This window comes from Manis javanica, chromosome 10 (genome assembly GCF_040802235.1).
Source record: "Manis javanica isolate MJ-LG chromosome 10, MJ_LKY, whole genome shotgun sequence".
Lineage (NCBI taxonomy): Eukaryota > Metazoa > Chordata > Mammalia > Pholidota > Manidae > Manis > Manis javanica.
In genome coordinates this window covers 14,171,897-14,199,866 of record NC_133165.1, presented here as the reverse complement: position 1 = coordinate 14,199,866, position 27,970 = coordinate 14,171,897, and the positions used below count along the sequence as shown (strand labels likewise).

At 35.8% G+C, this 27,970-nt stretch overlaps 1 protein-coding gene across 8 annotated transcripts in view; it reads left to right on the top strand.

The window, feature by feature from the left end:
• The window catches only part of METTL25 (methyltransferase like 25), a 92,742-nt gene that overhangs the window by 12,507 nt on the left and 52,265 nt on the right, over positions 1-27,970 (top strand). For all 8 annotated transcript variants that reach the window (XR_012121981.1, XR_012121984.1, XR_012121983.1 and 5 more), the window contains 6 exons: positions 2,577-2,741; positions 3,346-3,452; positions 4,626-5,225; positions 8,556-8,703; positions 23,481-23,581; positions 26,832-26,861. Coding sequence is in view for 4 of the 8 variants with exons in the window: in XM_073214783.1 (XP_073070884.1) it covers positions 2,577-2,741; positions 3,346-3,452; positions 4,626-5,225; positions 8,556-8,703; positions 23,481-23,581; positions 26,832-26,861 (1,151 nt within the window). In the remaining 4 variants the exon portion in view is untranslated. The remainder of the gene's footprint in view (positions 1-2,576; positions 2,742-3,345; positions 3,453-4,625; positions 5,226-8,555; positions 8,704-23,480; positions 23,582-26,831; positions 26,862-27,970) is intronic.

Genomic DNA, 27,970 nt, shown 5'->3' with positions numbered 1-27,970 from the left:
AATCTAACTAATAAAGAATTAACTAACTATAAGATGAGTAACACTGAGGTTTCTATTTACTAGTTGCCAAACCCTAACCTACAAGTACCTAGGGAAGTGCTGTGACTACACACACCCTTACCACATTACTTCCTCACATGTTTCAGAGATGGAAGTAAAGAAAAGATCATTGATAGATATCTCTCTTGCTCTGTGTCTCTTAATTTCTAAAGATCACAAGTAATGGAAGTTCCAGGCTGGATTATTTGAAAACAAAGCACAGAAGCTATCATTTCATAAACCAGAAAGATTTTTTTCATGGCATTCTAAACCAGCTTGGACAAACTGGTATAGCCTTAAATGACATAAACTAATGGACTGAACCAGAAAATGCTCCTCTTTTAAAAAGCAAACTTTGTTAAAAAGATACATCTATAATTTAGAACTCTAAATTTCTGAAATTACTGGAAGGCCTATAATTAAAAGCAAATTAACATTTAAATCAGCTTGGATTGGGTTTTTTTTTTTCAAGTATTTTCAGTGGGATAGGTAAGTTGGTTTGAACCTTTACTTTTCCAACAGAAACATCACATTTCTTTCTGTTGGCAACATTGTCCAATAACTGACTACTCTAACAGTCCCTCTGCACTTTAAGACTTAATACTCTTATTTTATCACACTCTAAGAAATTGCTGCCTTGAAACTTGGGGATGTTGAGACTGCCCTTAAACCTGAGAGTCTTACTTAATAGTTGACTGAGTTTTCCCCTCTGTATCATGCCTAAATATTTTGATGTGGATTTTATTACTTTTGGCTGCATTAGTAAACTCAGTTTGTAAAATGTCCAAAGAACTTTCTATAATATATAGACTATATCTTTAATAAATTTACTGTAGTAATTTTGTAGTTTAAATTTCCATTAGTTGATGTGGAAATAGAAGTTACACATCTCTGCTGATTTAATTACTAGCAATTTATTTGGTAAATACTACCACCAACAGCTTACTAGATATTAGCTTTAAAAAGATACCATCTCAAACATGTAGACTTATTTAGAATTCTACAAGCCTACATCAGTTTTGTTTTTAATTTTTGCCAGCGGTGACGTTATTCTTTGTGTTTAAGTGGATTTTTGGAAGTAACTATGTAGGATGAGTTATGCTGGCATGGACTTTCTAGCATATAGTGTCATTTTTTTTGGTAAAACCAGAGTTGTTTCATGGATTGGTCCATTCTTTTGTGAGGTGGACACTTTGAATACTTCACTTAACCACTGGATTTGTGGTTTCTTTAAATTATTAAAAACAATTTTCAATGAACAGACTTAATTATAAGTAGACTGCTCTATCTGAAGAGTTTCTTCAAACCCCTACAAAGTGTTGGAGTGCCTTTTTTTTTTTACCTTCATAAGTAAGTTAACGTGGATTAAAAATAGCCATAGAGAAATGAGATTGAACAAAGAAAAATCAAATCTGTCAGTGTGCCTGAGTGTTTCCATTAGAATAGGCGAGATTATGCTGCAGTAATCAGCCTAAAAACTCAGTGACTAAAACCCAAGTTGTTTACTTTTGTACAGGCTGCGTGATCATTGTGGTCTGACAGCACGATGGCCTTGTCGTGGACACGGGGTCACTCAGGTTCCATCCTGACCATCCTGTAGTGATTTTAGTTCTGGGAAAAGAAAACCTAAGTGAACCTTCTGATTCTCTGAAAACTTCTGCTTGAAAATGGCATAGTTCAGCTCGGCAAGGTGTGGCCACAGTGAGTTCAACAGGATGAATGATCCTCACACAGGAAGGGGCACCAGATGATTGTAAACGGTGTGATAGGCCACAATAGTCTTCCAAATGAGTGAGCATTTGGAATCTATTGGTAGTGTCTCTGCAAAACTACAGAATGTCTGGTTTAAAACTGACCATGGGAAGAAAGTGAGCTGTTCTTTACCTGATCATAATATGATTAGTTTTGAACTCATATTGACAGTGTGTTGAGTATGCATGCACACGCACATGCGCACACACAATTTTGTATGGTCTAAATGATGCAGGAACTGTTTCACAGTAACGTTTATATCACTGGGGCTATTGCCATTGTTCCACAGACAGCCTAGACAGGGAGTAATGGTGTTGTGTGGGCTGAACTCTATTAAGTTCACAGTTGTAGGTCAGCCAGGACTATTCATAAATTTCATGACCACATTATAGTTAGCAGGGTTTTTAACTCCTTTGTTTTTCTTTCCCTCCCTCCCTTCCTTCCTCCCTCCTTCCCTCCTTTTCTATCCTGTCCTGTCCTTTTTTTGTCTTTATCTCTCTTTTTTTGGCTCTTAGAATGGAAAAAAGGGGCTGAATTATAATCTGGAGTTTAAATTATAATTGTATGCAGCATTAAGAGAAAACTGGGTAGCTCCAAATAGCTAACAGTTAAGTCACAAATATAGTGGAACCATTAGAGATACTTTCAAAATTCACACCAAAATGAAAATATTGTAGTTTTTTATAAAAATCTAATGTTCTTCATTTATTTTTTTAAATCTCACATAGATTAGCTATTAATTAATTCTTGCTAACATTTCACTTCTTATCCTGATTTCTTTTTAGATCTTACCAGTTTTCCCAAAATATTTTGTGAAACTTCCCAGAAGCTGGTGAATATTGAAACCTTTGCTATAGCTGTGAAGTATTATTCTGTGCAAAACTTGGGACTATGTACTCCTTTTGAACAGTTACTAGTAGCCCTTCGAGGAAATCAAAAACAGAGAACTGGTAGGTGTGTTTGTATGTATAGATGTTTATTTTTTTTGGTACTTAGAAGTAGTATATTGTTTATATATATATATATGTGTGTGTGTGTATGTGTATGTGTGTGTAGGTATCATATATGTGTAAGATATATATATATATATGTATATGTGTGTATATACGTATATATATATGTGTGTGTGTGTGTGTGTGTATTTCCAACATGTTCTTAATTTATTGTCAGACCTTAAACCATGAACACTGACAGACTGGCTTGTTCCTAAATGATTTAGATTTACTCATGCACCATATTAAACAGAACAGCTTAGTTACAAATCTCCACCGTTTTCCCTATGTTATAGTCTAGTTTATAAGTCTTTTCCTTTATGGTTAATTGTTCTTTGTGTCATAGGAACATTTTTAATAAAGTTTTATGGGTCTTCTTATTTATTTTGTTCATTCAAATTTTGATCCATAGCAGCTAAACTAATAGAGATCTATCATGGAGACACAATAGATTCTATTATTCTTATATTTACTTAGAGAAAACATGAACATGAGCTGATGATTCTTATTAAATTTTTATTCTTTAATAACAGTATTTTAATTTTGTTTTATTTTTGTTCAGATGGAAATGTGAAGCCAGATGAGTTTATGAATTTGAAAAAATCTCATGAAGTTCAGGCAATGTCAGAACTAATCAGCAGCATTGCTGATTACTTTGGAATAAAGCAGGTAACAATAGTTTCCTGTTTTCAGGTGTTAAAATTATTGCTATTTTTTGTATCATTTAAATTTCCTTTTGTACCATTGTTGTCTAGTCTTGAAAGCTGATGTAAGATAGGTCAGACCCTTTGAACATGCACTCTTTTCCTAATACGCTGTAATTATGACAAGTTTATGCTAAAAACAAGATGCACCTACTAATATTTGCCACAGACATCACTCTTTTCAGAGTTGATAGGCATCCAGATAATCTCTTAGATACACTGTAACTCCAGCTTCAGGCGGTATTAGGAAGGCGACATTCCATACAATCCTTTGCCTCTGGGTCTTCTCAGGACCTAGGTTAGTAAACTGTGGTCTGGGGCACCTGCTTCATTATAGTAACATGAAGAGACTACATCCTAGAACTTGGATTCTTCCGTAAGTGTCAGAATCACAGTGTAAAAAAATAGCGTTTGTAGCTGTGATGTCTGGAAACAAAATAAAGTCAAAGATTGCTTACAAAGGCTTACAAAAGCAGTTATGTTTATTACCCACCAACAAGAACATCTATGGAGGATTTTCCCTCCTGCTGTATTTATTAGGTGTTAAAATCTTTCCACAGATTCTTCCAGACTTGTGGAGAGGTTAAAAACTGTTCCAGCTTGGGCTGCGCATGTGAAGATCCTTTCATGTATAGATCCTACATAACCTCTGTTAAATTTATTCCTAGGTATTCTATTGTTATGCTATTTTAATTCACTGGTCCTAAATTTTATCTTCAAATTGTTTTTTGCTTCTATATTTTATATATTCTGATGGTTCATTATTAATTTCTAATGATCCTGTATCCTGACACATTGCTTAATTATCTTACTAGTTCTGTTAACATTTTTGTGTATTCCTCATGATTTTCTGCAGACACAATTATATCATCTGTGACGACAGAGAGTTTTATTCCCATCATCCATGTGTTTTGCATCTTTTCCTTGACTTATTACACTACCTAGAACCTCTTTTACAATGTTAAATAAAAATGGTGAGAGTGCTCTTTTTTTAACAGGAATCAAAAAATTAGAATTAAAGATAAACGTAACATGTTGTATAAATCATACAACCATTTGTTTTTTAAAAAGAGATCAAGGATGTTTTCTGTTATCATCTGACTGAAATCCACTAGTCATTCTGTTTTTCTTATTTTAGGTAATTGACCTGGGTTCTGGAAAAGGCTACCTCAGCTCCTTTTTGTCCTTGAAGTATGGCTTAAACGTCTATGGAATTGATTCCTCAAATGCCAACACTCATGGAGCTGAGGAGAGAAACAGGAAATTGAAGAAACATTGGAAAGTCTGTCATACTCGGTCAAAATTAGATGTCAATGGACTGGCATTAAAAATGGCAAAAGAAAAGAAAGTACAAAATGAAAGTAAATATAAAGCAGATACTGGGGGACTATGTAACAGCAGTCCTACAAGTCAAGAAAAGATGTATTCCTCAGATTTTTCGCCAGATATTTCAGATGCTGTGATTTCTAACATCAGAAAACAAATGGAAAACCTGCATGTTTACTCACATCAAGAAGAAAATTTGTGTTTTGAAAATGCCTCTTCTCTCATAGACCTTTTACCTGTTAATGCCATAGAACCTACTACTTCATTCCAAATTCCCAAGAGAAAAAAGTCTGAAGCAAATAGAGAGAGAAGAAAAATGACATCAACGTCAAGTGAATCAAATATATATTCACCTTTAACATCTTTTATCACTGCCGATTCAGAACTTCATGATATCATTAAGGATCTGGAGGTGATTTCATTTTTGAATTTCTTAATTTGATTTATAAAAATGCTCAGAGACAGAATTAAATTTTAATAGTAGCATTCTTAACCTACTTATTTTCTTCAATTTCATTAATCTAAAGGACCAAGAAGATAAAATTATATGTAGGCTTTTGTGATTCCCATAGCTGTCAAAATCTGACAAGTGTACAAAATCTGACAATCTGACAATTACAGTTTTCCAGAGTAGAGTCCCCCCACTCACTGTAAGTCTCCTAAATCAAAGATAAGTACTAGCACAAAAGCTAGTAAGCTGAATTCTTACTATGTAATTAGAAACTGGTAAAATTCCAATCCAAGAAAACTTTTGTATTAGTATTTAAATTTAAAGTAAAGAGGTATCTAGAACAATGTTATGTTTAATGTTAGCCATGGTAACCAAATATGCAGTTCTTTCAGCAAGAGTTGCTACTGAGTAGTCTTAATTTTGAACTTTTTCTAAATCACAAGTGTATCAAATTATGTAATTGAAAGACAATGTATCTTAAACAAAGGCAACATTATATGTTAATGCAGTATTGGAGAGGAACTTCTAGAAATCATTTAGCCTACCTCATTGTCTTAAAAAAAACAAGGTAGCCTTAAAATTATAATATTCTTCTCTTTTTAAATTTTTCAGAAGTTTGTCCCTAGAGAAATGAATAAACAAAAGCTACCAGACTTCTTTATAAATTTGAATCCTTGTTTGATAGCTGATAGTGTTTTGTCATTTTCTCATTTTAGAATGGGGAATTTTTCTTTTACCAGGTATTTTGGATTTCACTAGGTAAGGGAAACTGGTTAATCCTCCTTGTTTTTCCTGTTCAAGAACAAAGTAATTAGGTTATACCTTCACTTTCTCTTAAGTTTAAATAACCCTCATTATTTTAACCTGACTTCAAAAAATGTAAGTTTTTAGAGCTTATTATCACATATTTATTTTTTCAAAATCTTGTTGAAAATAGATGATCAAAGCTATGCAAACTTTTATAAGAAAATGTCTAAAGAAATATTCTGGAATAATGTTTCTTGGGTTCTGTAGTTAATGTACAATTTCATTACCAGAATTAACCAGTACCTCCCATTCTCTCCCCACCCCACAACACATACACACAATACTTAAGTATTTTACTATTAGGATATAATGGCAATTGCATATTTTTGTCTGCCACCTACTAATATTATTAATGGATTTCATATGATGAATACAGTAAAGAATGAGATTTTATATTCTTGTATTATCTTTAGGGAAAGCTAAGCTAAGCTTTGGAAGAGAGAGATTTATATATTTGTTGTTTACCATTAATTAGCAATAAACCCTTTCTCTCTGAATGCCTTTTTTTAAATAACATTATAACATCTGAATAAAACCTAACTGAACTATTTGATCATTAAAGAAAGTAAAATAGTGCAATACTCCAAAAACTTTGCCTTGAAGAGAATGATGGTTGAAGCAAATGTATGTTCCATCAAGTCAAAGCTGCTTATAGGTACAATTTTTTCTTTGGAAAGGTTAGGATTCATCTGTGCTTTATGTCTAGATTATAGGCTAAAGTCATATTTTGGTAAAATAACTCAAAACAATTGTATTTGTTCTGAGGACATAAAAATATATTTGATTCACAACTTAATATGCCTATTATTTTAAATTTATGATAACATGATGATGATGATGTGGGGAAAATTGAAGTTCCTATGGCCAGGATCCTCACTTGACCCTAAACTATTTGACGATGTAATTGGCGTCCTGCTAGGCTACTGCTTCCACACCCATAGGCAATAAGCTACTATTGACTAAGTCACTCTATGTATAGAGCTCTGCCCAGTGCTCTGGGAGGAGCTCTCTATATAATACAAATTTTACATGAAGGAGGACGATTAGAGACCTGCAGGCTGCTGGATGCAGTAATTCTAGTGTTTGACCTACTGCCATGAGAATAAAGCCAAGTATAAACCCTCTTACCCCTAGAACGTTTAGTCCCGTTGTCATTTTTCAGTCTCACTGAATCCATAGTGAACTTGCCCAGAGCTGAAACCCTCAGGCATGACAGATGATAAGAAGAAAATAGTTGCTGAATTTTGTGTGCCAGACATTGTACTAAGTCACAAACCTGTATTAACTTATTTAAGTCTTGCAATAACGCATTGAGGTGAAGTACTATTATGCTCCTGTCTTGCCAGTGGGTTTCAGCCCCGGGCAAGTTCACTATGGATTCAGTGTGACCAAAGAAATGACAGTAAAACATTCTTGGGGTGAAATGGTTATACTCAACTTTATTTCCATGGTGGCAGGTCAATCACTAAAATCCCATCCACTCAGAGCGAGTCTGCACACAGCAAGCCGGTCTCTGCCTCTGGGCCTCTCAGCCTGCACAGCCGGCTTCTGGGCCTCTGTCCTTGGTGCTGCCACCACTCCAGCCTCTGCTCTCCTGGCAGCCTCGCAGCCATGCCACTGTGTTGCCCAGAGCACTGGGTGGAGCTCTGTATATAGAGTCAATAGTAACGTATTGCCCACATGTGTATAGTGAGCAAGCTGACCAGGGCTAGGGGAGAATCCTAACCACAGGAACCTTCATTTTATCCACACCTTTCTTTATAGATGAGGAAATTATGGCACTGAAGACTTTAACTTGGTATATCGATCAAGTTTCCATGAGTGTATGCATGTGTACCCATTTCATATGTATATACATTTAAATTAGGCTTTGGGTAATTATAAGAAACATAGGAGAATTTTTATGTAAAATTTGTATAACAAAATTTAAAACAACCTTTTTATTGAACTTAATATTGCAATATTTAATGTAATGAATGGACTAAGTATATTTTTTTTGGTGCTAGAGTAGAAATGCCAGCTTAGCAACACTTACTTGTTTTTTATAATGTCTTACAAGTTTTGATGGGCAATGTGTGAAGAATGTTAAAAATTGCCTAATAAGGTGTAAGTGTGTCTCAAATCACAAGTTTGTCCTAGTAATGCTACATTTGGTCAGTCCAACCTTTACTTTGGCTAGTTGTTGAAGCAAATGTTGGTTGTAAAGGAGATCAGAGAAAACTTATATGGTTAAGTAACCAAAAACCACTGGAAAATCAACTCAAAATTATGTCAGTTGTGATATAAGATCACAGTTATTTTGTCTATAAAGTAATTAATTGTTTGTTATGAATATAAAAAGCATACACTACCTTCCAGGTAGAATATTTTATTTTAAAAAGGTCCACATACTCTAATGAACATTTAAAATCTTCACGTGAAATGTTTTTTTTTTAGCCCTCCTTTTAATTGTCAAAATTAATTTTTTTCTTCACATTTTTAAAGGACTGTTTGATGGTAGGTCTGCATACTTGCGGTGATCTTGCTCCTAGTACTCTGCGAATATTTGCTTCCAAGTCTGAGGCCAGGGGGCTTTGCAGCATAGGTTGCTGTTATCACCTCTTATCTGAAGAGTTTGAAACCCCACGTGAAGGTACGAAGTTCTCCATACCTCATACTCTATTATTTGAGCACAAGGGGTGCTTTCTCTCTCTCCCTGTTTTTTTTGTTGCTGAAATTATTGCTGTTTTGAATTAACATTTGGGAAAACATCTGATATTCTTCAGTTTTAATGTGACATTGAATGAAGTTTGATGCCTTGTCACTTTATGTATTTTTAGCAGTTTCTTTGGTCTTAAGATGGTCTTAATGAATGCTGAAAAACATAAATATTTGAAAGTCTTTCGTGGTGTATTTTAGGAACTTTTATTTTCATCATGAATATAGAGTTTCAAGATTTACTTTCATTTCCAAGCCTTTTCCATGTACTAAGGAGTATTGATATTTTTCAGACAAAAAGCTCCTTACTGTATTTTGAAGAGGCAAAGTACTGTAATTTTAGAAAGGTGCAAACTGCAGTTGCATTCAGACTTGCTCCCGGCCTGCGGATCGGGTGCCAGAAGAGCAAAGTACAGAGTATGTTGACAGGATTTAAAGAACCCCACAGCCCTTCATCCAGAACATCCCTGAAATTCCTCTGTTTGATCCATTTTATATGTTCTTTCTCTTCCTAAGGTATGGTTTCAAAACTGCTAGCTCAGATTTGATTGTTATTCAGTCTATTAAGATTAGCAGTTCGCTTTTCTCTTAGTCTAACTACGTCTTTATTGCTGGATGCAGTCTGTGAGTCTGCCACATCCAGTGTCCATACTAAGAATTTTTAGATCAGGAAGCTGTGTGCATATGGATGGCATCGTTTGCTCTTTTTCTCAATTTTAAAACTCAGACGAATATGAAACTTTTGTTAATTTAGTCATGCCCAAGAGGTAAGAATTTTATGACTGTATAATTCTGCTGAAATTTGACTGGTCATCCTTAGAACTGGTGAAGGTTTTTGTGAAATAAAGGTAATCGAATTTGAATTCTTTTATGTCAAAGTTTTCAAAAGTATCCTTTAAGAAGGGTGACACAAAAATAAAGTTGTGACTACATAGTGATACACTGAGTGAGAGAAATAAATCAAATTGCACAAAGTTAGTAATAGTTAAATTTAGATGGAGAATGTATGTTTGTCATGCCATAATTTATAACTTTTCTCTGAATACAAAGATTTTCAACATAAGAATATGGGGGAAAAGTGAACTTAAAAATGGGAAAAAATTAATTATATAAATTAGGTACTCAAATATTTACATTATTTTGCAGTGTTTTTGTGCATCTTTCCTAAATGAAATGAAGAAAAAATCTTTAATCAGAGCTTTATGAAGAAAAAATCTTTAATCAGAGCTTTATAAAGATTTTAAAATATTAAATGTGTAGTGTTTTCCTGGGTCAGCAGTGGCATGTGATTCTATGTGGTGGAGGTTTGGTTCTTTATTCAAAAGCTTCCTGTTCTGTACATACAATGAAATGGGATTTCTTTAATAATTGGCTCAGTTAGGGTAGGTGTAGACGCTTGATGCGTGTTTCACTTTAGAGGTACTGTCATCTAGTGTAAGATCTTTAATTTCAGGGGCCTGCTTCCTCCTTTCACTTTATCTTCCTGCCCCCAAAGATGCCTTCATTTTCCGAAGGGCCTCCCTCCCCTTGTCAAGCAGTTCCTTCTTAAGGCTGCCATCTCTCGTCCTGTTGGACCCTTGGTGCCATTGCTCTGTCTCATCAGATCTCAGACCTAATGTTACTATGGTAATTGTTTTGGAGCTTCACGAACTGTATCCATATAAAACAGCAAACTTCATTCCTAAGCGTTGTGTATGTTCAAACTGCTCCATCCATAGCTGTTCCTCTGTGTCTCTCATTCTCCTTAGGCCTCTCTCCTCCCTGAGATAGAACAATGTTGAAATCAGGCCAGTTATTAACCCTACAATTTCCTCTAAGTGTTTAAATGAAAGGAGGGGTCACACATCTCTCATTTTCAATGAAAAGCTAGAAATCATTAGGCTCAGTGAGCAAGGCATGCCAAAAGCCGAGATAGGCCAAAAGTCAGGCCTTTTGTGCCATAGAATTAGCAAAATTGTAAGTGGAGAGGAAAAGTTCTTGAAGGAAACTAAATGCGCTTACTCCCATGAACACAGCCTGATAAGAAAGCGAAGCAACCTTATTGCTGAGATGGAGAAAGTTTTAGTGGTCTGGATAGAAGATCGAAGCAGCCACAAAATTCCCTTAAGCAAAGCCTAATTCAGACCAAGGCCCTAATTCTCTTCAATTCTGTGAAGGCCGAGAGAGGTGAGGAAGCTGCAGAAGAAAAGTTTGAAGCTAGCAGAGGTTGGCTCACGGGAAACTAAGGAACTAATATGAGGAAAAAGGCACGTCTGTTACGTAAAAGTGCAAGGTACGCCAGCAAGCTGTGGCAAGTGATCCAGACGATCTAACTAAGATCATTAGTAAAAGTGGCTACACTAAACAACATATTTTCAAAACAGCCTTTTTGTAGGAAGAAGATGCCATCTAGGACTTTCATAGCTAGAGAGAAGTCAATGCCGAACTTCAAAGCTTCAAAGGACTGACTTCTCTTTTCTAATAGAGCAAGTGACTTTAGGTCGAAGCTAATACTCGTTTACCATTCCAAAAATCCTTAAGAATTATGCTAAATCTACTCTGCTGATACTGTAGAAATGGAACAACAAATCCTGGATGACAGCACATCTGTTTACAACATGCTTTACTGAATATTTTAAGCCTACTATTGAGACCTACTGCTCAGATAAAAAGAGTCCTTCTTTCAAAAGATTACTACTGGATTGACAGTGCACCTGATTACGCAAGAGGTCTGATGGAGATGCTCAGCAAGACTAATACTGTTTCCATGCCTGCTGACACCACATCCCTTCTGCAGCCCATGGAGTAATTTCAACTTTCAAGTCTTATTCTTGAGGAAATACATTTCATAAGGTTACAGCTACCATAGCAAGCGATTCCTCTGATAGATCTGGACAAGGTAAGGGGGAAACCTTTTGGAAAGGATTCACCATTCTAGATAACACAGAGAATATTGATGATTCATAGGATTAAATATCAACATGAACGGGAGTTTGGAAGAAGTTATGCATGTCCAGCCCTCATGCATGACTTTCAGGGGATCAAGACTTCAGTGGAGAAAGTAACTGCAGATGTGGTGCAAAGAGCATGATATTGAAATTACCAGTGGAGCCTAAGGGTGTGCCTGAACTGCTGCTATCTCATGATAACACTTTAATGGATGAGGAGCTGCTTCTTAGAGATGAACAAAGAAGTGATTTCTTGAGAAGGAATCTACTCCTGGTGAAGATACAATGAAAATTGTTGAAATGACAATAGGAGTTAGAATGATACATAACCTTAGTCGGTAAAGCAGTGGCAGGGTTTGAGAGGATTGGCTCCAGTTTGAAAGAAGTTCTACCGTGGGTAAAATGCCATCAGCAGCATTGGGTGTTAAGGGAAAATCCTTCATGAAAGGAAGATTCAACTGATCTGGCAAACTTCATTGTTGTTTTAAGAAATTGCCACAGCTACCCAATCTTCAGCTACCACCATCCTGGTCAGTCAGTAGCCATCAACATTGAGGCAATGCCTCCCACCAGCAAAAAGATACAACTTGCTGGAAACAGACATGATATTTAGCACTTTTTAGCCATAAAGTATATTTTAATTAAAGCACATACATTGTTTTCTAGACATAATGTTAACACTTAATAGACTACCATATAGTGTAAACATAAATTTTATATGCTCTGAAAAACTGAAAAATTCATTCGACTATTGCAATATTTGCTTTATTGCAGAGCTGAACCTGAAATACCTCTGAGGTTTGCCTATAAACAGTTCATTACCTTACCCTTCACTTAATGTATTTTGATGATCTTTCTATATCAACACATAGAATATTGCCTTATTCTTTTTAATGATTTTAAGGTATTTCATAAGCTATTTTATTTAGTCCTAAAATTCTTAGGTTAATATTTTCTTAAAGCAATAGTACTCTTCTCTCAGTAAGCCAATATTAGTAAACAGATGGTGAGTTCAGTGTAGAGTTTTGAGGAGCACAAAATATGGCACAAGCAATTGTCCTTGTTTTCTAATCCTCAAAGATGAGTTTCAGAATAGTGTAGTAAGTGCTGTAGGACAAAATATAGCTATGAAAAGCCCGTGGCTCAGTCTGTGGTGGGGATGGAAGGAGAAGCTTATGTTCCCAGTGTGGTGATACCCACTGTGTCCTGAACAATGAGTAGAAGTTAGTCAGACAAAGAAGTGGTGAGGGTGTTGCAGACAGAATAAACAAAGGCATGGGGTGGTAAGTGTTGAAAATCACGTTTCCTTCTCTTTGCCTGTCAGAGTCACTGTTTCTTTGTTACCTTCTTTTCTCCCATCCTATTCTTCCAAGTAGCTTTCTCAGACAAATACTGAAAATCCTAATCTTTCAGTGGGTAGAAAGGGCAATTTTTAGAGTAAACGAGGTCTCCATTTTCTCTTTTCAGTTTACCCTATAGTTCATTTCCCCAATCTCTCCTTTTATTTAGTATTCAGTCATTCATAAAATAGGTTTTGAATCTTCTCAGAAAATGAGTTGAACAAAATAACTCTAAATTTTCCCTCTGGAAAGGGAAGCCTCCCAGCCAACAGAGTCTCTAGTCCAGGCTTGGATCCTGCCTGGGTAAAGGCAGTTGAGCCTCCTCATCTCCGGAATGAAAGCTGCCATTCATCGTTCACTGAGTTGATAAGACATTTTTGGCTTCAGGATTCAGACAAGAAAAAGTGTTGGAAAAGTTTGTTAAAACAGTGACTGGCAGCTACAAAGTCTGATTTTCCTTCTGACAGGCCGTCTGTTCATAGAAAGGCCTTCCTGTCGAAAATTTCTTAGCCATTGATAATCGTTGAGATCATCAGGCAAATAGTACTAGGTTTAAGTGATAAAAGGTAACAGTAATACCTTAGTGTTATTTGCTTTCCTCATCCATATTTGAAAAGAACAGAGAGTTGGGAGTTTCACTTGTCAGGAAAATGAATGAGCAGCAGGAAGAAACAAGACTCAGTTAGCTGTGATGGAACAGATGGGGGGCGGGTGCAATGTGAGCGCCTTAAATACTTGGGCGGTCAAGTGATAGGAGAAAAAAGACAGGAAAACCAAAAGATAAGAGATAAATGTGGGAAAGTAAGTGATGGGAGTAACAGAAGCATCCTCGGTTCTGTTCCTGTTCTGCCTAGCTGTGGCCCACACCTCCTTTCCATCTCAAAACCAGATGCCCAAGTGAACTTACTCCCTTCTCTCTTTCCCACACTCCTGTCTCTGGTTTCGTTGCCTTATCTAAGTACTTTCAAGAATCTCTGTAGGCACTTTTGATGAACAGTATGGTTGAAAGCAGTATTTATTGTGGTTCCATAAATAGAAATACAGCATTCTAGGAGAGGATTTGTAGAAACAGAGTGAACATTCTTTTGGTTAATTCAGCCTCTCCCATGCAAAGACTTAGGTGGAGTCTTACTTACGTGCCGGTTTGCAGATCCTAACCAAAGACTGACCCCAGAAGGGCCCAGGAGAGTCGTATATCAAAGTCCAGCTTGCAGAAAGTCAGAGTAATTAGCCCCTGAATAGTCCTTGAAATATAGAATTCAGACTGAAAACTTGGGGAAACCAAACATAGAAGGCGGAATACTGGGTCATAAATACATAATAAAGTTAGGGACTAGAAACTGGACACAATCAAGGGGAAAAAATCTAGAACAAACAAGGGATGTCCAAGGTAATTACTATGAGTACCGCTAGAATTTTGAGAGGTTAACTTTAGTGATGAGCTGGGGTGGGTGTATGTGTGTGTGTAGGCAGCCAGTGGGAAACAGTTTGTTCTGGGCTATATAGCAGTGACTAACTGAACAGATGGATTATGGCATGGATATAGTCTTATTTCATATATATAGCATATACATATAGTCCCAGTATTCCTTACTAAAACAGGAATCCACCACTGTGTAGTTTGGTCACTATGGTAAACCAACTGACTTTACAGGGTGAGGGACTTGCACGCACAGAGTTAGCACATTTCCTGTCGTGTATCCAGCACTAGGTTCCATGAAGTATCTCTGAGGGGTCAAGTGAGCCATGGGTCTCTCCCTTCATATCTTGTACACCTGCCCCTCAGCCTTACTTGTTTGCACAGCTGTGTTTAAGTTTGAACTGGGGCAGTGTTGCCCTTTGGGATGTAAATTTGAGTTATTAGTAGTCCAGTGTAGTATAGTAGAAAAGTCTGGGATATACCCTGCAACTTTTTATGATGCTATGTGCTGTGTAAACAATATGTGTTTTATATGACTATGTTTATCCAATACGCTGTGGTAGACCATAGAGGTGGCCTGTCATGAATGTTAATTTTCAAAAAAACCTCAAAGTTCTCTGAGTCATTATGAACTGAAGTTCTACCATGTGTTTTCAAAACTGCTTTTAAATCATACATTATGAGCCGGTAGTTCCTAGGAGAACTAGAAATACCAGAAACTGTTTTATACTGCAGGGGTTTATAGAATATATGTATTTTCACAGGCTCGACTTGTTTCAGTGTTTTGTCTTAATATTGATTATTACTACCTTAATTAATTCGAAATACTTATTTCTTCCTCTAGAAGTTGGTGAGAGAATGTCTCTAGGTTTCTTTCCATTAATGGTGAAATATGCTGTAGGAAATATTTTCTTTTGCTCTTGAAACTGAACAAGAGAGGACCATCGCTGTTGTTCTGCCCCTGGACTTGGTCATCTCTGTGTGGCTGTTCGGCCTCACAGAGGTATTTCTGTATCTGCCCGCTATTCATTCTGTCAGAATTGGTGTCAGCACTCTGCGTCCTTTAGGCCCTGTGTGAGGGATGAAAGGTAATTTTGCTTTCCCTGTGCATTAGTAGGATCCTTTCAGAGGCTTGGGAGTGCCGGAGGAGGGGAGAAAGAGCTGGGACGTTCGGAGGGCCATTAGGTGGCTTCACGGTTTCTTCCCTGGCCTTAACAGGAGGCCCTCCTGGGAGCAGCCCTTGTTGAGGCACAGATTTGTGCCTGGTCTTTCCCCACCTCCTCCCAGCCCAGGGCTAGGGAGGCTTCTCCTCTTAGTAGTGCACTCCCTGTGCTGCTCATCTGCAGAGTCAAACACAAATGACGCAACCCTAGAAAGCCCACAGCCCATCTTAACGTTTACCCCCAGCATTGATGTGTTACAGGGTGATGAGGTGAATGATTCTCCAGTAGATCCCTCCATTTACTTTTGTTGTTATTTTTTAAATCAAGAGAGGGCTGAAGATCATCTTTTAGTGGCATCTTTCAATCTGGTCCTGCCATTTCTATATCAACTGGGATATAGAAGTCCTGTTTGAGCAAATGATACCTCTCCTATTGGAGATTGTTTCTCTATTTAAGTCACCAGTAGGATAATTTTAAGGGAGGAGGCTAGATATTTATATGGTCATCTTCACTGTCTTTGAGGATTAACAATTGATATCATTGCTTTAAATGTAGAGGTATTTCACCTAGAAAGGTGTCTGGAGATAGACAAAACTATGTTGAGCATATTACTTGAAAATGTAACATACTGTTTAAAGTATGTTTATAAGATAAGCTTATGCTTGTATTTTGAGATCTTTCAGTTATCCAGTATATGGTATTAAAAACTCCTATGACAATATTAGCTAGTTAATATCAGCATTAAGCCATGCATTGTGTCATACAGAAAGGTATGGCTAGTTTCCTGGCCAAGTTAATAGAAATGAGTTAATTCCATCATTACAGCTATGCATACTGTTGCTATCTTTTCAGTAACAACAGTAATTTTCTGTCTCATGCAATATGTATTTTCCTAAACAGATTTTTTGTCTGCTTTGGTCTTTCAGTGCTGAATGTAGAGGAATATCGGGGGTGCAGAGAAATAAAACATAGTTTCTCTTTTCAGAACAGCGTGTGTTTGACTTCCATTTACAGCAGTGTGGGAGATGTGATTTTTCAAGGAACCCTCCTATTGCAGTTCAGCTAGATCCTGGCTAAATTAGAACATATATATATTTTTTTAGCATTGCTGAATCTACAAAAAAAACAAGGGAAATCTCTATGGGTCCAGAAAAATCAAAGCCGAAAAGTTGAGGAGAGAAGAGGACGAGGAGTTAAAGCCAGAGTAGGGATTGTGAGCCTAAGGCATCAGGCAGTGTTGTCCTGGGGCAGTCACACTGCGATCAAGAAACTAATATCGGACCTCCTGCATGTGTGGTGGGGGAGCAGAACTTGAAAAGTCCATACTAAGCATGACCTTGAATGAGACAAAGCAGTCTTTAGCTCCATGCAAAAGCAAATTCAAATCCTTGTGGAGTCATACTTCCCAAATTCAGATCGTTGGAATGTCTATAGGTTAAAGTCTACCAAATAATAAGTTCAAAACTTAAAAAAGAAGAACAACTAAATCACAAAATATGTCTGGTTAGGCATCCTGTCTGCTCCCCTCCACCTACCCCATTCACCTAAAAATACTGAATACACTTAACTTTTATTTCTTAAAATCATTGAAATACCAGGAAGATACATAGTATTTGTCGGGTCCATATATAGAAGAATGCAGGAATCCACAAAGATGATGGAAATACTGAAACTATTGAAAGTATTTGTTTGTCTTGGCAAACCTGAGCTTTGGTTTCACAGCCCTACAAGGAGCAGAGTACAAATGATACAGCCAACCCGTCCTTGGCACGGACAGAGGGGAGTCTCATAGGACACACTTTCATAAGTTGGGACCACAAAGGTGAAGGCTGATGTTAGGGGAGCAGTAGTAGGAACAGAGTAAATGAGAAGAATTCAAGAAACATTTAAGATTGTTTAGGGAGTAGGAGATAAAGAAGAAAGAATTATCATGGATCATTATCAGGTTTCCATTTTTTAAGCACTGGGTAGGTGGTGGGGCAACTTATATGATAGGAAACACTTAGGAAGGACTAAGTTTCAGGGCCAAGGTCTGAAAATGTTAATGTTTTGAGATGGTTCTATGTATAAGCAATCATGTTTTGGGTAAGTTTTATAAGTACAGGCATCTCAATACATGGAAATGGAGCTATTGTAGCATAAACACATAGGATTTGTTTTTCTCTTATCTCCAGAAAATCTTTAAGGTAGTAGCTGATACTGGTTCATATGGTTCAAAGGTGTGAGGACCAAGAATTTTGGCCTTTCACTTATGGTTGCATAATGGCTGCTACTGCTCTAGCCATTATTGTCCAAATGGAAGGAAATGTGAACATGGAAGAGCTTCTTCCTTCTAAGATAACATCCTTTGAAGAACTTCCCTGGAAATCCTACCCAACAACTCTCCTCATAGACTACTTTTAAAAGGCTAAGATGTGTGCCCTTCTGTATGGACACATTATAGCTTCAAGTGAAATCAAGATTCTGCGAGTGACAAAGGAGGGGAAACTGGATATTGAGTAGGCAATTAGCATTCTGTGTTACGGGGTGTGTGTGTATGCATGTGTGTAATATTAATGCATGAATAAGGCACTAGAAGGAGAAAAACTGAAAGAAGAGTAGGAAATGTATCTGAAACAGAATATAATTGTATCCATTGTCTTCTCTCTTTTAATAATATAAGCCCTCTTAATTTTAACAGTGCAAACCACCCATCCACCCAGCTAGAGTACCTATCTCCCATGTGACAAAGTTCAAGTCAATAGAATATCAGTCAAAATAATGTGTGCAACTTATTTAAAAGGAAGCTGCTTGTCCTCCATTTCTTTCACCTTTTCCTACTGTCTAAGAGTAGCAACAACCGGATACCAAAGTTGGTAGCTGGCCCTTGAAGATTGCAGAGCAGCCCTACCCATCTGGGTCTTTGATTAGCACACTCCGTACTGTCTGCCTTCTCCTGAACAATGACAAGAAAGGAACAGACTCCTCTTCTGAGATGGTCTGAGATCCTTTGTGATCTAGTACAGGTAAATCTAAGGTCTTGTTCTGAATGCTCTTCTGGATGAAACTTTTACCTTGAGACTAACTATATTTATATATGATGAATATATAATAAGCCATCAATAATAGCAACAATAAATAAAATTATATCTGATTTATTAATTATATATGAGTATATATGGTTTATAAGTGATTTCTTAGAGGTAAAAATAAAAAGGAGAATATGTTAAGAACTATTCCAGCAAGAATGTAAAGATTATTTCCTGTTAGGAAACCAGGAAAAACTTTATGAAGGCAGTAACTTTTGAATTGCACTTTGTAGGGTAGGCAAAGATGTGCAGAGGAGCATTTCAAAGTATAAGGAACAGGGTGGGTTTAGTTACGGAGTGCTAGGTGACTCATTGGAAATGTATGAGTTCTCCAGTTAGGTGGTAACCGGATTCATAGGTAGTAGAGAAATGTTTATCAGGGGAAAAAGAAAAGCAGGGGTCAATACAAAAGGACCTCATATGTAAAGTCCATTTTGGTAATGAGAATTTTTGAGCAGGACAGCAATGTAACCAAGAGCAGAAATTGACAGGACCTGTGATTCACAACCATAAAATTTGCTGGGATTCTAAGAGTCGAAACTGGGAAATGGGAAATAAGTCAGAAATCCCCAACCCAACAGAAGTACTCAGCCCAAAGAAGGTGGCCAGCTGCCTACATTGCTATTCAGAAAGCAAAAAAAAACATGTTAATAAATGCTAATCTTTTAATGAATATATGCTATGTGTAAAGCACTATTCTAGGTACCCTTATTAATTCTTTATTTCTTGTAACACTTGTATGAGGCAACAGTGTTATCATCTCCACTTTCATTATTGCTCATATCCCCCCTTTAAGTAATATTGTGATCATTATATCCATTTTCAGATGAGGAAACTAAATCACAGAAAGGCTAAGTAACCTGCCTAAGATTGCACAGTTAATAAGTGAAGGAGTTAGGATTTTAGCCCAGTTAGTCTGGCTCTAGAATCACACTCTTAACATTTCAGTCAGTAACTGGGATAGAGAGAGAGAATTAGTCCTCCTGGGAAGATTCTATTAAATTAAAAAATAGCTGGGCTATTACCCTATGTGGTAGCCTTCTGGACTGGTTTCTAGCCTTATCAACAGTATCTAAACTAGAACCTGAGAAAACGCTTCGGCAACCCTGTGTGAGCGACATGGGGCGAGGAGGGGAGCACCAGGAGACACAAGTGCTGATGCCGCCTGGGTGTAGAGTAGAGCCAGCATGGAACTAAGACTCATTCCAGTGCTCACCTGTTTTCAAGTACAGCACGCCTTAAATACGGAAAGGGCTGGTCAGCCTGTGTTTAGGACCTGGGTAGGACGTTGATTTGGCCGACTGAGACTGTTTGGGGATTGGCAGATACCCTCACGAACACTGGGTTAAGACAGTTGCCTGATGTCTGCTTCTCTCTCTTGTTTTAAACCCTGTAACTTATTCTCAGTCAAATGAAGTGACATCGTGCTGTTTTCTTTGTCTGGAATATGAAAGCGGTGAGGTGTCCCTGGGTGTCCCAGCTCATATATACTCACATTTTGTCTTTAGGAGCAGCATTATCCTTAAAGGACTCTATTTGGTATTATAGTTAATTAAATATAGAGATAATCATTATAAGGTAAATGTGGCCTCCCATTTATATTTTGTGAACTGTCTTTTTATATAGATACTGGATATTTTATTAGGATTAAGATTTTATTGAATTGACACAATCTGAATGGCTATGTCCTGCTTTAACCTTTCATCTTTCTTTTATCGCCTGTACCACAAAATTAGCTTCTTTTTTTAAATCTGTTCATTTTCTAATTGTGTGGGCCACATGGGCCTTGAGGGAAAGGAGACTGAGAAAGTTTTGGGCCAAGTTCTGCTGTAATGTAGGTGACATGTGACTTCTGAAGAGCCACAACTTGGAAGGAAAGAAAATACTGGTTAGCCATACCTGGAATCTAAACCAGAACCTGAGTTTTAAATACTTCTGGCTGTAGATGCTGGCACATTCACCTAACATTGGCATAGCAATGAAGTCATTAATTTTGTCACATAACCAAAAGTCAGGAGGTAGCAGTTCTAGGCTTGGTTCCCTGACGGTGACAGCAGGTTGCTGGGTTCACAGCTGGACTTCACTGTCAGGGCTGCAGGGGGACAGTGGTCATAAGCATTATGTCTTCATGAGAAGTGGGCATGAGCTAGAGGCTTTCTTCTCAGCTATTCTTCCCTTTTGTCAAGGAGGAAAAAAAAAAAATCTGTCCAGTGGAGAAATGTGTCACGTCTCATTGTCTAGACATAGCTCACAAGGTGATTTCTAGCTGCAAGAGAGTCTGGGAAGGTGACCTTTTGACTTTTTCAGCCGTTTGGTGAGGAGGCACGGTAGAGAGGCATTAACCATGACTGTTGAATAGCTCACTAACATCTGAAAAACATGCTTTTTCCCTTCTCTCCTACCCCTCCTCCTCCTTCCTTCCTCCTTCCCTCTGTGTTTCCTCTTTTATGTCCTGATTTTGGGGATAAAGAAGTGTAACATGAGAGCAAAAACCCCCAGGAGGAGGGCAACAACAATCTCTTCATACGTTCCTTTGCTTCAGCAGCCCCTGCATTATTTAATTGGGGTAGTTTAGTATTTATCTCTCACAATAGACTCTGAGCAACTTGAAGACAGGTGCTTCTCAAAAAATTTAAATGCCTAATATTCACCATAATATGTGACATATGGCAAGTATTCAATAAAGGGATAACATGAAATAAAATTAGAAATTAAGAAAGAACTGATTCACTGGTTAAAATTAAAACTAAGGAGGAAACAAAGGTATTTGATGAGATATCTTGAGAAGAAATAATGTTGACATAAGCAATTTGGGAATTCTTAAAGTATTAGTCTGGCTTTTGCCCTTCTTCATAAAGATAAGAAACAGAAAGTTAGAGGTTTACATTCCAGAGACTGCTGAAGTAAAACAGGAAAGCATACTATCACTACCATGGTGAGACAGAGGTCTTATTCAATTTTAATTCTATATAAACTCAGACTCCTTTGTTATCATAATTATAATTCCTCTCTTTGGTATTACTTGAGAAGAAACAAAAAGCTTCTAAACATTCACCTATTAGTTATATGAGTTTTTATTTCTCTCCTAAGCATGTAATCTTTAACCACAAAGCCTGTGATGACCACAAAGGTTGTAAAACATGTTTGTGGGAGAAAATATTTGTTCTCTTATTTGTAATAGTGGGATCACATTTTTTTACTCAAACCCACAATAAGAAATACATTTTACATCACAACCTAGTATATATATATATAGATAAAACTGGTACTGACCTCTTACAAAAAAGTACTTACTCTTTTATCTTCTTGGTTAATATTCATCCTTCAAAAGGTGTTGTACCTGTGCATGCTAATGTTTTTATTCTCTTTTTATCAAACTTTATAAAATATTGGTCATAATTCACTAACTTGATTTCATGACCCATTAGTGGGTTGCAGCCAGTGGTAAGATGATAAATGTTTGGCTCTGCTCCTGAATAAAAGCCCTTATATTTTAATAACATGGATTTCCTGATATCCATGGTGTAAATATACCCAGCTTGGCCAATTTCAAGCTACCAATGTGATGTCACAGGATGCTGAATTGGAAAGAGATGACAGTTAACCTTCTCTGGAGCCAGTATGAGCCAACTTCACCACACCACTGGCTGTGACCCACAGTTTAAAATAAATGTAAACTTGCTGTCTTTTATAAATAAGTGAATTTGCTCACTTAAGCTGCAAGTCATCTCATCTGTTAAGCATCCCAAACAGTATCAGGTAAACAGCAGATGCTGAATATATATTTGTTAAGATAATGAGTTGCTTTATTTTGACAAATATAAAAGAGTATTGATATCTCCCTAAGTACTTCTTTTTCAGTTGCACAGTTTTTCACTTAAGCACTTCAGTTTCTCAACTGAATGTCACAGGAACTTGCAGGTTCATAAACTTCAAGGTCAAAAAGGAAGTATTTTACTTAGTTTATGTATGATGGTGCCCGCTACATCACATGTTCATCTTTCAGTTGTTTCTAAGAATTTTACATAAAATTTGATAAAATAAAAATGTTTTATTATTAAAAACAAATCACAAGTGATTATATTTTAAAGTAATTATTGGTAAAGGAGAAAGCTTTAGAAACAAATTATAAATAATTATTTTTCAAATTAATTGTAGCTGAGTTGGACAGCAGAGATATGGGATTAAGCAGTGAATATTATTTTTTGTCGTTCCTTGAAGCATATATGCAATTGAGTCAAATTGGACCACAACTGAAAATATTACAGCCTCTTAACAGAATGAAGAGAGAAGAGGCTATACAGCTGTTATTTTTCTGAAAAGTGAACATAGAACCTAGTGGTTGGGAAAAAAGGATGTTTCAACATTGTTAGGAATGCATCGATATTGTTCTATAATGAATTACCAGATGTCATTTTTAGTGAATCATTTTTTTAGAAAGTCAGGTCAGCAACAAATGCCCAGTTATCTCATTACTCATCTCCTGGAGTTACACTGAGCATGAAGAGTACTCCATTTTCAGTTGCTTTTACTAAATCTTAGAGAAACAATTTGGTAAATTGGTTGGTATCAGACCTGTAGCTCAAACACAAAATAGCTATTGTTGAGAAAATGCCATTTTCATAGCATTAATATGCTTTCAATTAACAGAGTGAAATGAACTGTTAACAATTACCACCTCCACGTTTAATTACTATTTGACTCTCTCAATTACTGATTTGCTTTCTCCATACATTATTTAGTTTAAATGAAGGAAGAAGCATTTTATTTAAATAATCCTTATTTTTGCCCCAGCTGCAGCATGTACCCAAGAAAAGTGGGGATTTCCAATGTGCCAATACTTAAAGGAAGAAAAATGGTGCTGTGGTCGTAATGCCAGGATGTCAGCATGTTTGGTATGATTATGCTCATTTTTGGATTAAGAGTTTTATCCAGATGTTGCAGAATTTATTATTTTTGACTAATATCATGCATTAAAAGCCTGGTTTTATAGCGCTCATTACTAATGCTTTTGTGCACTGCAAATTTTGAGAGAAAGATGACTTGCCCTTCTTACATTATCCACTCTACATGCGACATGGTAGCTATTTATAGTTACACTATAATGGGAAGTTATAGTATAACTACATTTTACATATAATTACTTTATCGTATAAAATATACCAGCTACTAAATCTTAAGTGTAGAATTAGTCTGTATGTTATCCACAGCTCTGTGGTATGTTGGTATTTGTTTATAGTAGATTATTTGGTCTCCTAATTTTTAATCGAATGGGAAACAAGCTACCTAGTATATGAAATAACTATCAAAGAACCTTATGTCCTTATTTGGCTAATTTCCTTAGACCTAGAATACTTTTGCCCATGCTATTCTCTGTTTATGGTGCTATGTTAGTTTATAAAGGAGTAGTTGCAAATTACACAGTGTAAGTGGATTTTGTTATCTGAAATTTAAATTATAAATGATTAAATATGTATTTAATGTCCAACCCTAAGATAAACTAAGTATTCTATGGCCACTATTTTTATGCCAGTTACACAATATAAAAAATAGTGTACCGATGTGTAGTTCATGTATCTTAGAATTATCTTAGAAATTATTTATGCTCAAATAGTTTCCTTTTGTAAGTCATCTTAAAATACTTTTCTGGGAAATTGTCTTGTTTTTTCATTATATCTGTAAATGGTATCTGTTCAAGGTCTTGTTAGAATGACCTGGTTCTAAGAAAGCTGGCAGCCGGGATTATGTCCCCCAGGCCAGAAATTGAAGTAGTCTCTTAAAGTGAACCTGACGAACCTAAGAGAAAAACCCTAAGATACTGTTACCAAGAATTTCACAAACAGGACACATCTCACCTTTATGGTGAAGCCCACAATTAATAGTTCTCACCTGTAAGCACAGTGCTCCTAATCAGGTTTATGATACTCCCATTTTACTTATCGGCAGGCAGCCAAGAAGCACTAGATGTCTAAAGGAAATCCATCGTACAAGAAAAGAGATCAGATAAACAGAAAAAAAGCAACTTGGAGGGATTGGAGACTATCCAAAATAAAATGACATAAAGTAACTATTAATATCTCTTAGAAAAATAAAAGAATATATTGTATCCACAAAACAAGGATGTTTGCTGTTAAAAAAAAACTCAGAGAACAGCAAAGAAGAGTTTTGAAAAAGTTCCAAAATACAGACTGTGTAGAACATGCTGCACTTAGGAACTTTACTTGACCAGTGTCAGCTTCCCATGACATTACCCTCTCCTTAGCTCCATGCCAGTCCCTGTGCACCTTGACTTCTTTTTTTTGATATTAAAATAATCTTGGAAAGTCTAAGGAACATTTCTTTTTTTGCCTTTTGCTTCATGACTGACTGTTTCCAGAAATATTCAAGGCTTAAAGTGTTTAAGATAAAAAAGAGACAGAGAGAAACTTTTCTGGCAATGCTTTCAGATAAATTGTTAAGGGTACTAACCAGAAATAAAATTTTAATTAGATTTTCACAATCTCATCAGCATACTGTAAACTTGATAAAACTGTAAAGCATTTCAGATTAGTATGAAATATTCCATTGTCTTTATTTATTGGCCAAGAAAAATATTGTTTACAAGAAACTGCTTATTACCTCCCTGATTATATTGTACTATATAATCAAAGTTATCATTTGTATTTCTCAAATAAACTCATCAGCAACACATACTGAAAGTAGTCTCATATTATATATTTTTATTAACCCAAAATAATTTATTAAGAACTCTCCTGTTTCTTTCTTTTAGCAAAAGCCATACACAGAAATCTAATCTGAAATTAGCACACCCAGTATGTAAATAAAAATTCAGTGTTTTCTTCAGTAATAAACATGTTTTTGGCCTGTTACTTTTAACTCAATATGAGAATTACATAATAAACTCTTTCCTGTATTCATAACACTCTGGCTTTAGATGTTCAGCAAAGTATCCTTATAGTTAATGGAAAAAATCACATCTTTTTTTTGAATTTCTGTGAAGCAAATTTTCATACAGTGAGCTCATTTTCCCACTGAATCTTCATGGTGTGAGGGCCTGAGATGTAAACCAGGGTTCAAAGAATAGATTTTTAGTTCCTGCACACATGCTAACTAGCTATGAAAAGTTACTTTACCTCTCAGTGACCTTGTGCATCTGAAAAATTGCACTTACACAAAATAATATGTAAATTATCTTTCTGTCTTGAAAGTATATAATTTAGTTATTTCTAAGAAGAATTATTTATGAGGACATAGCAGTCTGAAGCAAATATGGGTATTTTAAATTTGAGCAGTAAGTATATGCAGATCTCTTATATCTGCTATATCTACTATTTTTCTCTATGTTCGAAATATGTTCTGATCAAAATTTTTCAAATAAAATTTCAGTCAAAATACTTAATTCAGTTATAAAACTAAGTTTTGAAATATATGTCTCTAAAAAAGTGAAAGTTTCAGAAGGCTCTATTCCATATTTAAATTACAACAAATCTTTATGTGTTGGATTATGAGTATTGGAAATAATGGGAAATATTTTATAAAAATGTTTTGGATCTTGAATAAATATAAATGTAAAAGTAGCCACATATCAAATTTAAAAAATACGTTCTACTTTCTCTGCTACTGGGCACTTGACCGTACGTGAATTTGATGTGAATTGCAGACTATGCAGACCAAAAATAAACATACTTTATTAATGTTTCAGCTCTTCAACATAATTTGTTTAATAAAAGAGGAAACTGTATGTTCATAAAAAATTAGAAGAAAAGTTTAGAAAGTACAAATACATTTATACATGCAAAATAGCTTTGAATTTGTTTTAGCTACACTAAAAGTGAGTCAAGAATTTGAGTAATTTCCTTCCTATTTTCTAATTTCCTCTAAAATTCAAGGACTGTATACAGTTGGGGAGTGTATGTGTTTGTGTACATGACACACATCCATTATAAATCCACCTTAAATTATACCAACTATACCAGTTAAAATTCCTTAATGATATTAACACTTCTAAGTGTATAAACTTACATGTTGTCACTTAATTAATCTTTTTAAAAGTCACTTTTACAAGCCCTTATACAATGTCTTTATTAGTCTTTTAAGACCAAATATATCAACAGTCTTTGTCTTTTGTTTTTTTTTTCCTTAAAGGCACTGGAACGGGTTGCAGTTGGCCAAGGGGTAAGTAATCTAATCCAACTGATGAACATGATAGTTTTTCTTAAAGCACTCTTCATATTTGACCTGCTGATGAACTTAAAGCCTGATGTGTATTTTAATAAGTAAAAGCTCTCCTTGTCATCCCTTTATATTTTGATTTATACATTTTCCATAAGTTTACCTTAAAAGAGAAATGAACTTTGAGAAAAAATAAATTTACTCTTTAGGAAAACTTACATATTATATTCTTTGTTAATGTCTCATTTTTTCATGTTATACTGAAAAGTCTATAAATATTTCTGAAGAATGCTGTTACTGACTGTCTGGGTCTTTGTGGGCTTAGTTTAAGTGAAGTTAAATAAGGTATACATTCAGCTGATTTTTTTTTAATTGTAGTACAAAACACATAATTCAGTTGGTTGTTTCTTGTTTTTTTTATTGACATGATTAGTCCTTAGTTGTAATAGCTAAATGGGTTTGTACACAGGGACAGGAGTTAGATGCATCCCCAAATACCATGTAGTTGCTTTATTCTCCATCATGTGATGCGTTAAATGTATTTGGAATTTTCAGGTTTTTGTTTTAGTTCTTCTTAACCTTTTCACAAGATTTTTCTTGTTGGGCCTAAATTTTAGAACTCTCTTTGCTTCTTTTCAAAAATTAGTGTGTCAATTTGAATTTTTTAAATAATAATTTAAAAATAATAATAGCAAAAAGCATTATTTACTGACTGCTTAGCCTGGGCCAAGTACAATGCTAAGAATTTTGGGATTTTAAAAAATGTGTTCATTGTACCTATCTAAAAATTGATAGAAATGTATTTTTTAAAGGCATTAGAGCATAGTGTAATTGTGTGAGCTAGAGTCCCAAGCTCCTGGTTTATATCTTGAGTTACTGGTTTAGAGGCCTTGGACAAATGTCATAATTTCTCTATAGCTTAATTTCTCTGTAAAATAACAATAACCATAAGAAGAATAAGAATAAAAATACCTTCCTCACAGAGTTATGAGGATTAAATGAATGAAAAATGTAAAATGCTTTAAACAATGTCTAGCACACAGTAAATGCTCAATAAATGTCAGCTATTGTTGCTGTTCATAAGGTAGTTAATAATTATGCTCATGAAAATA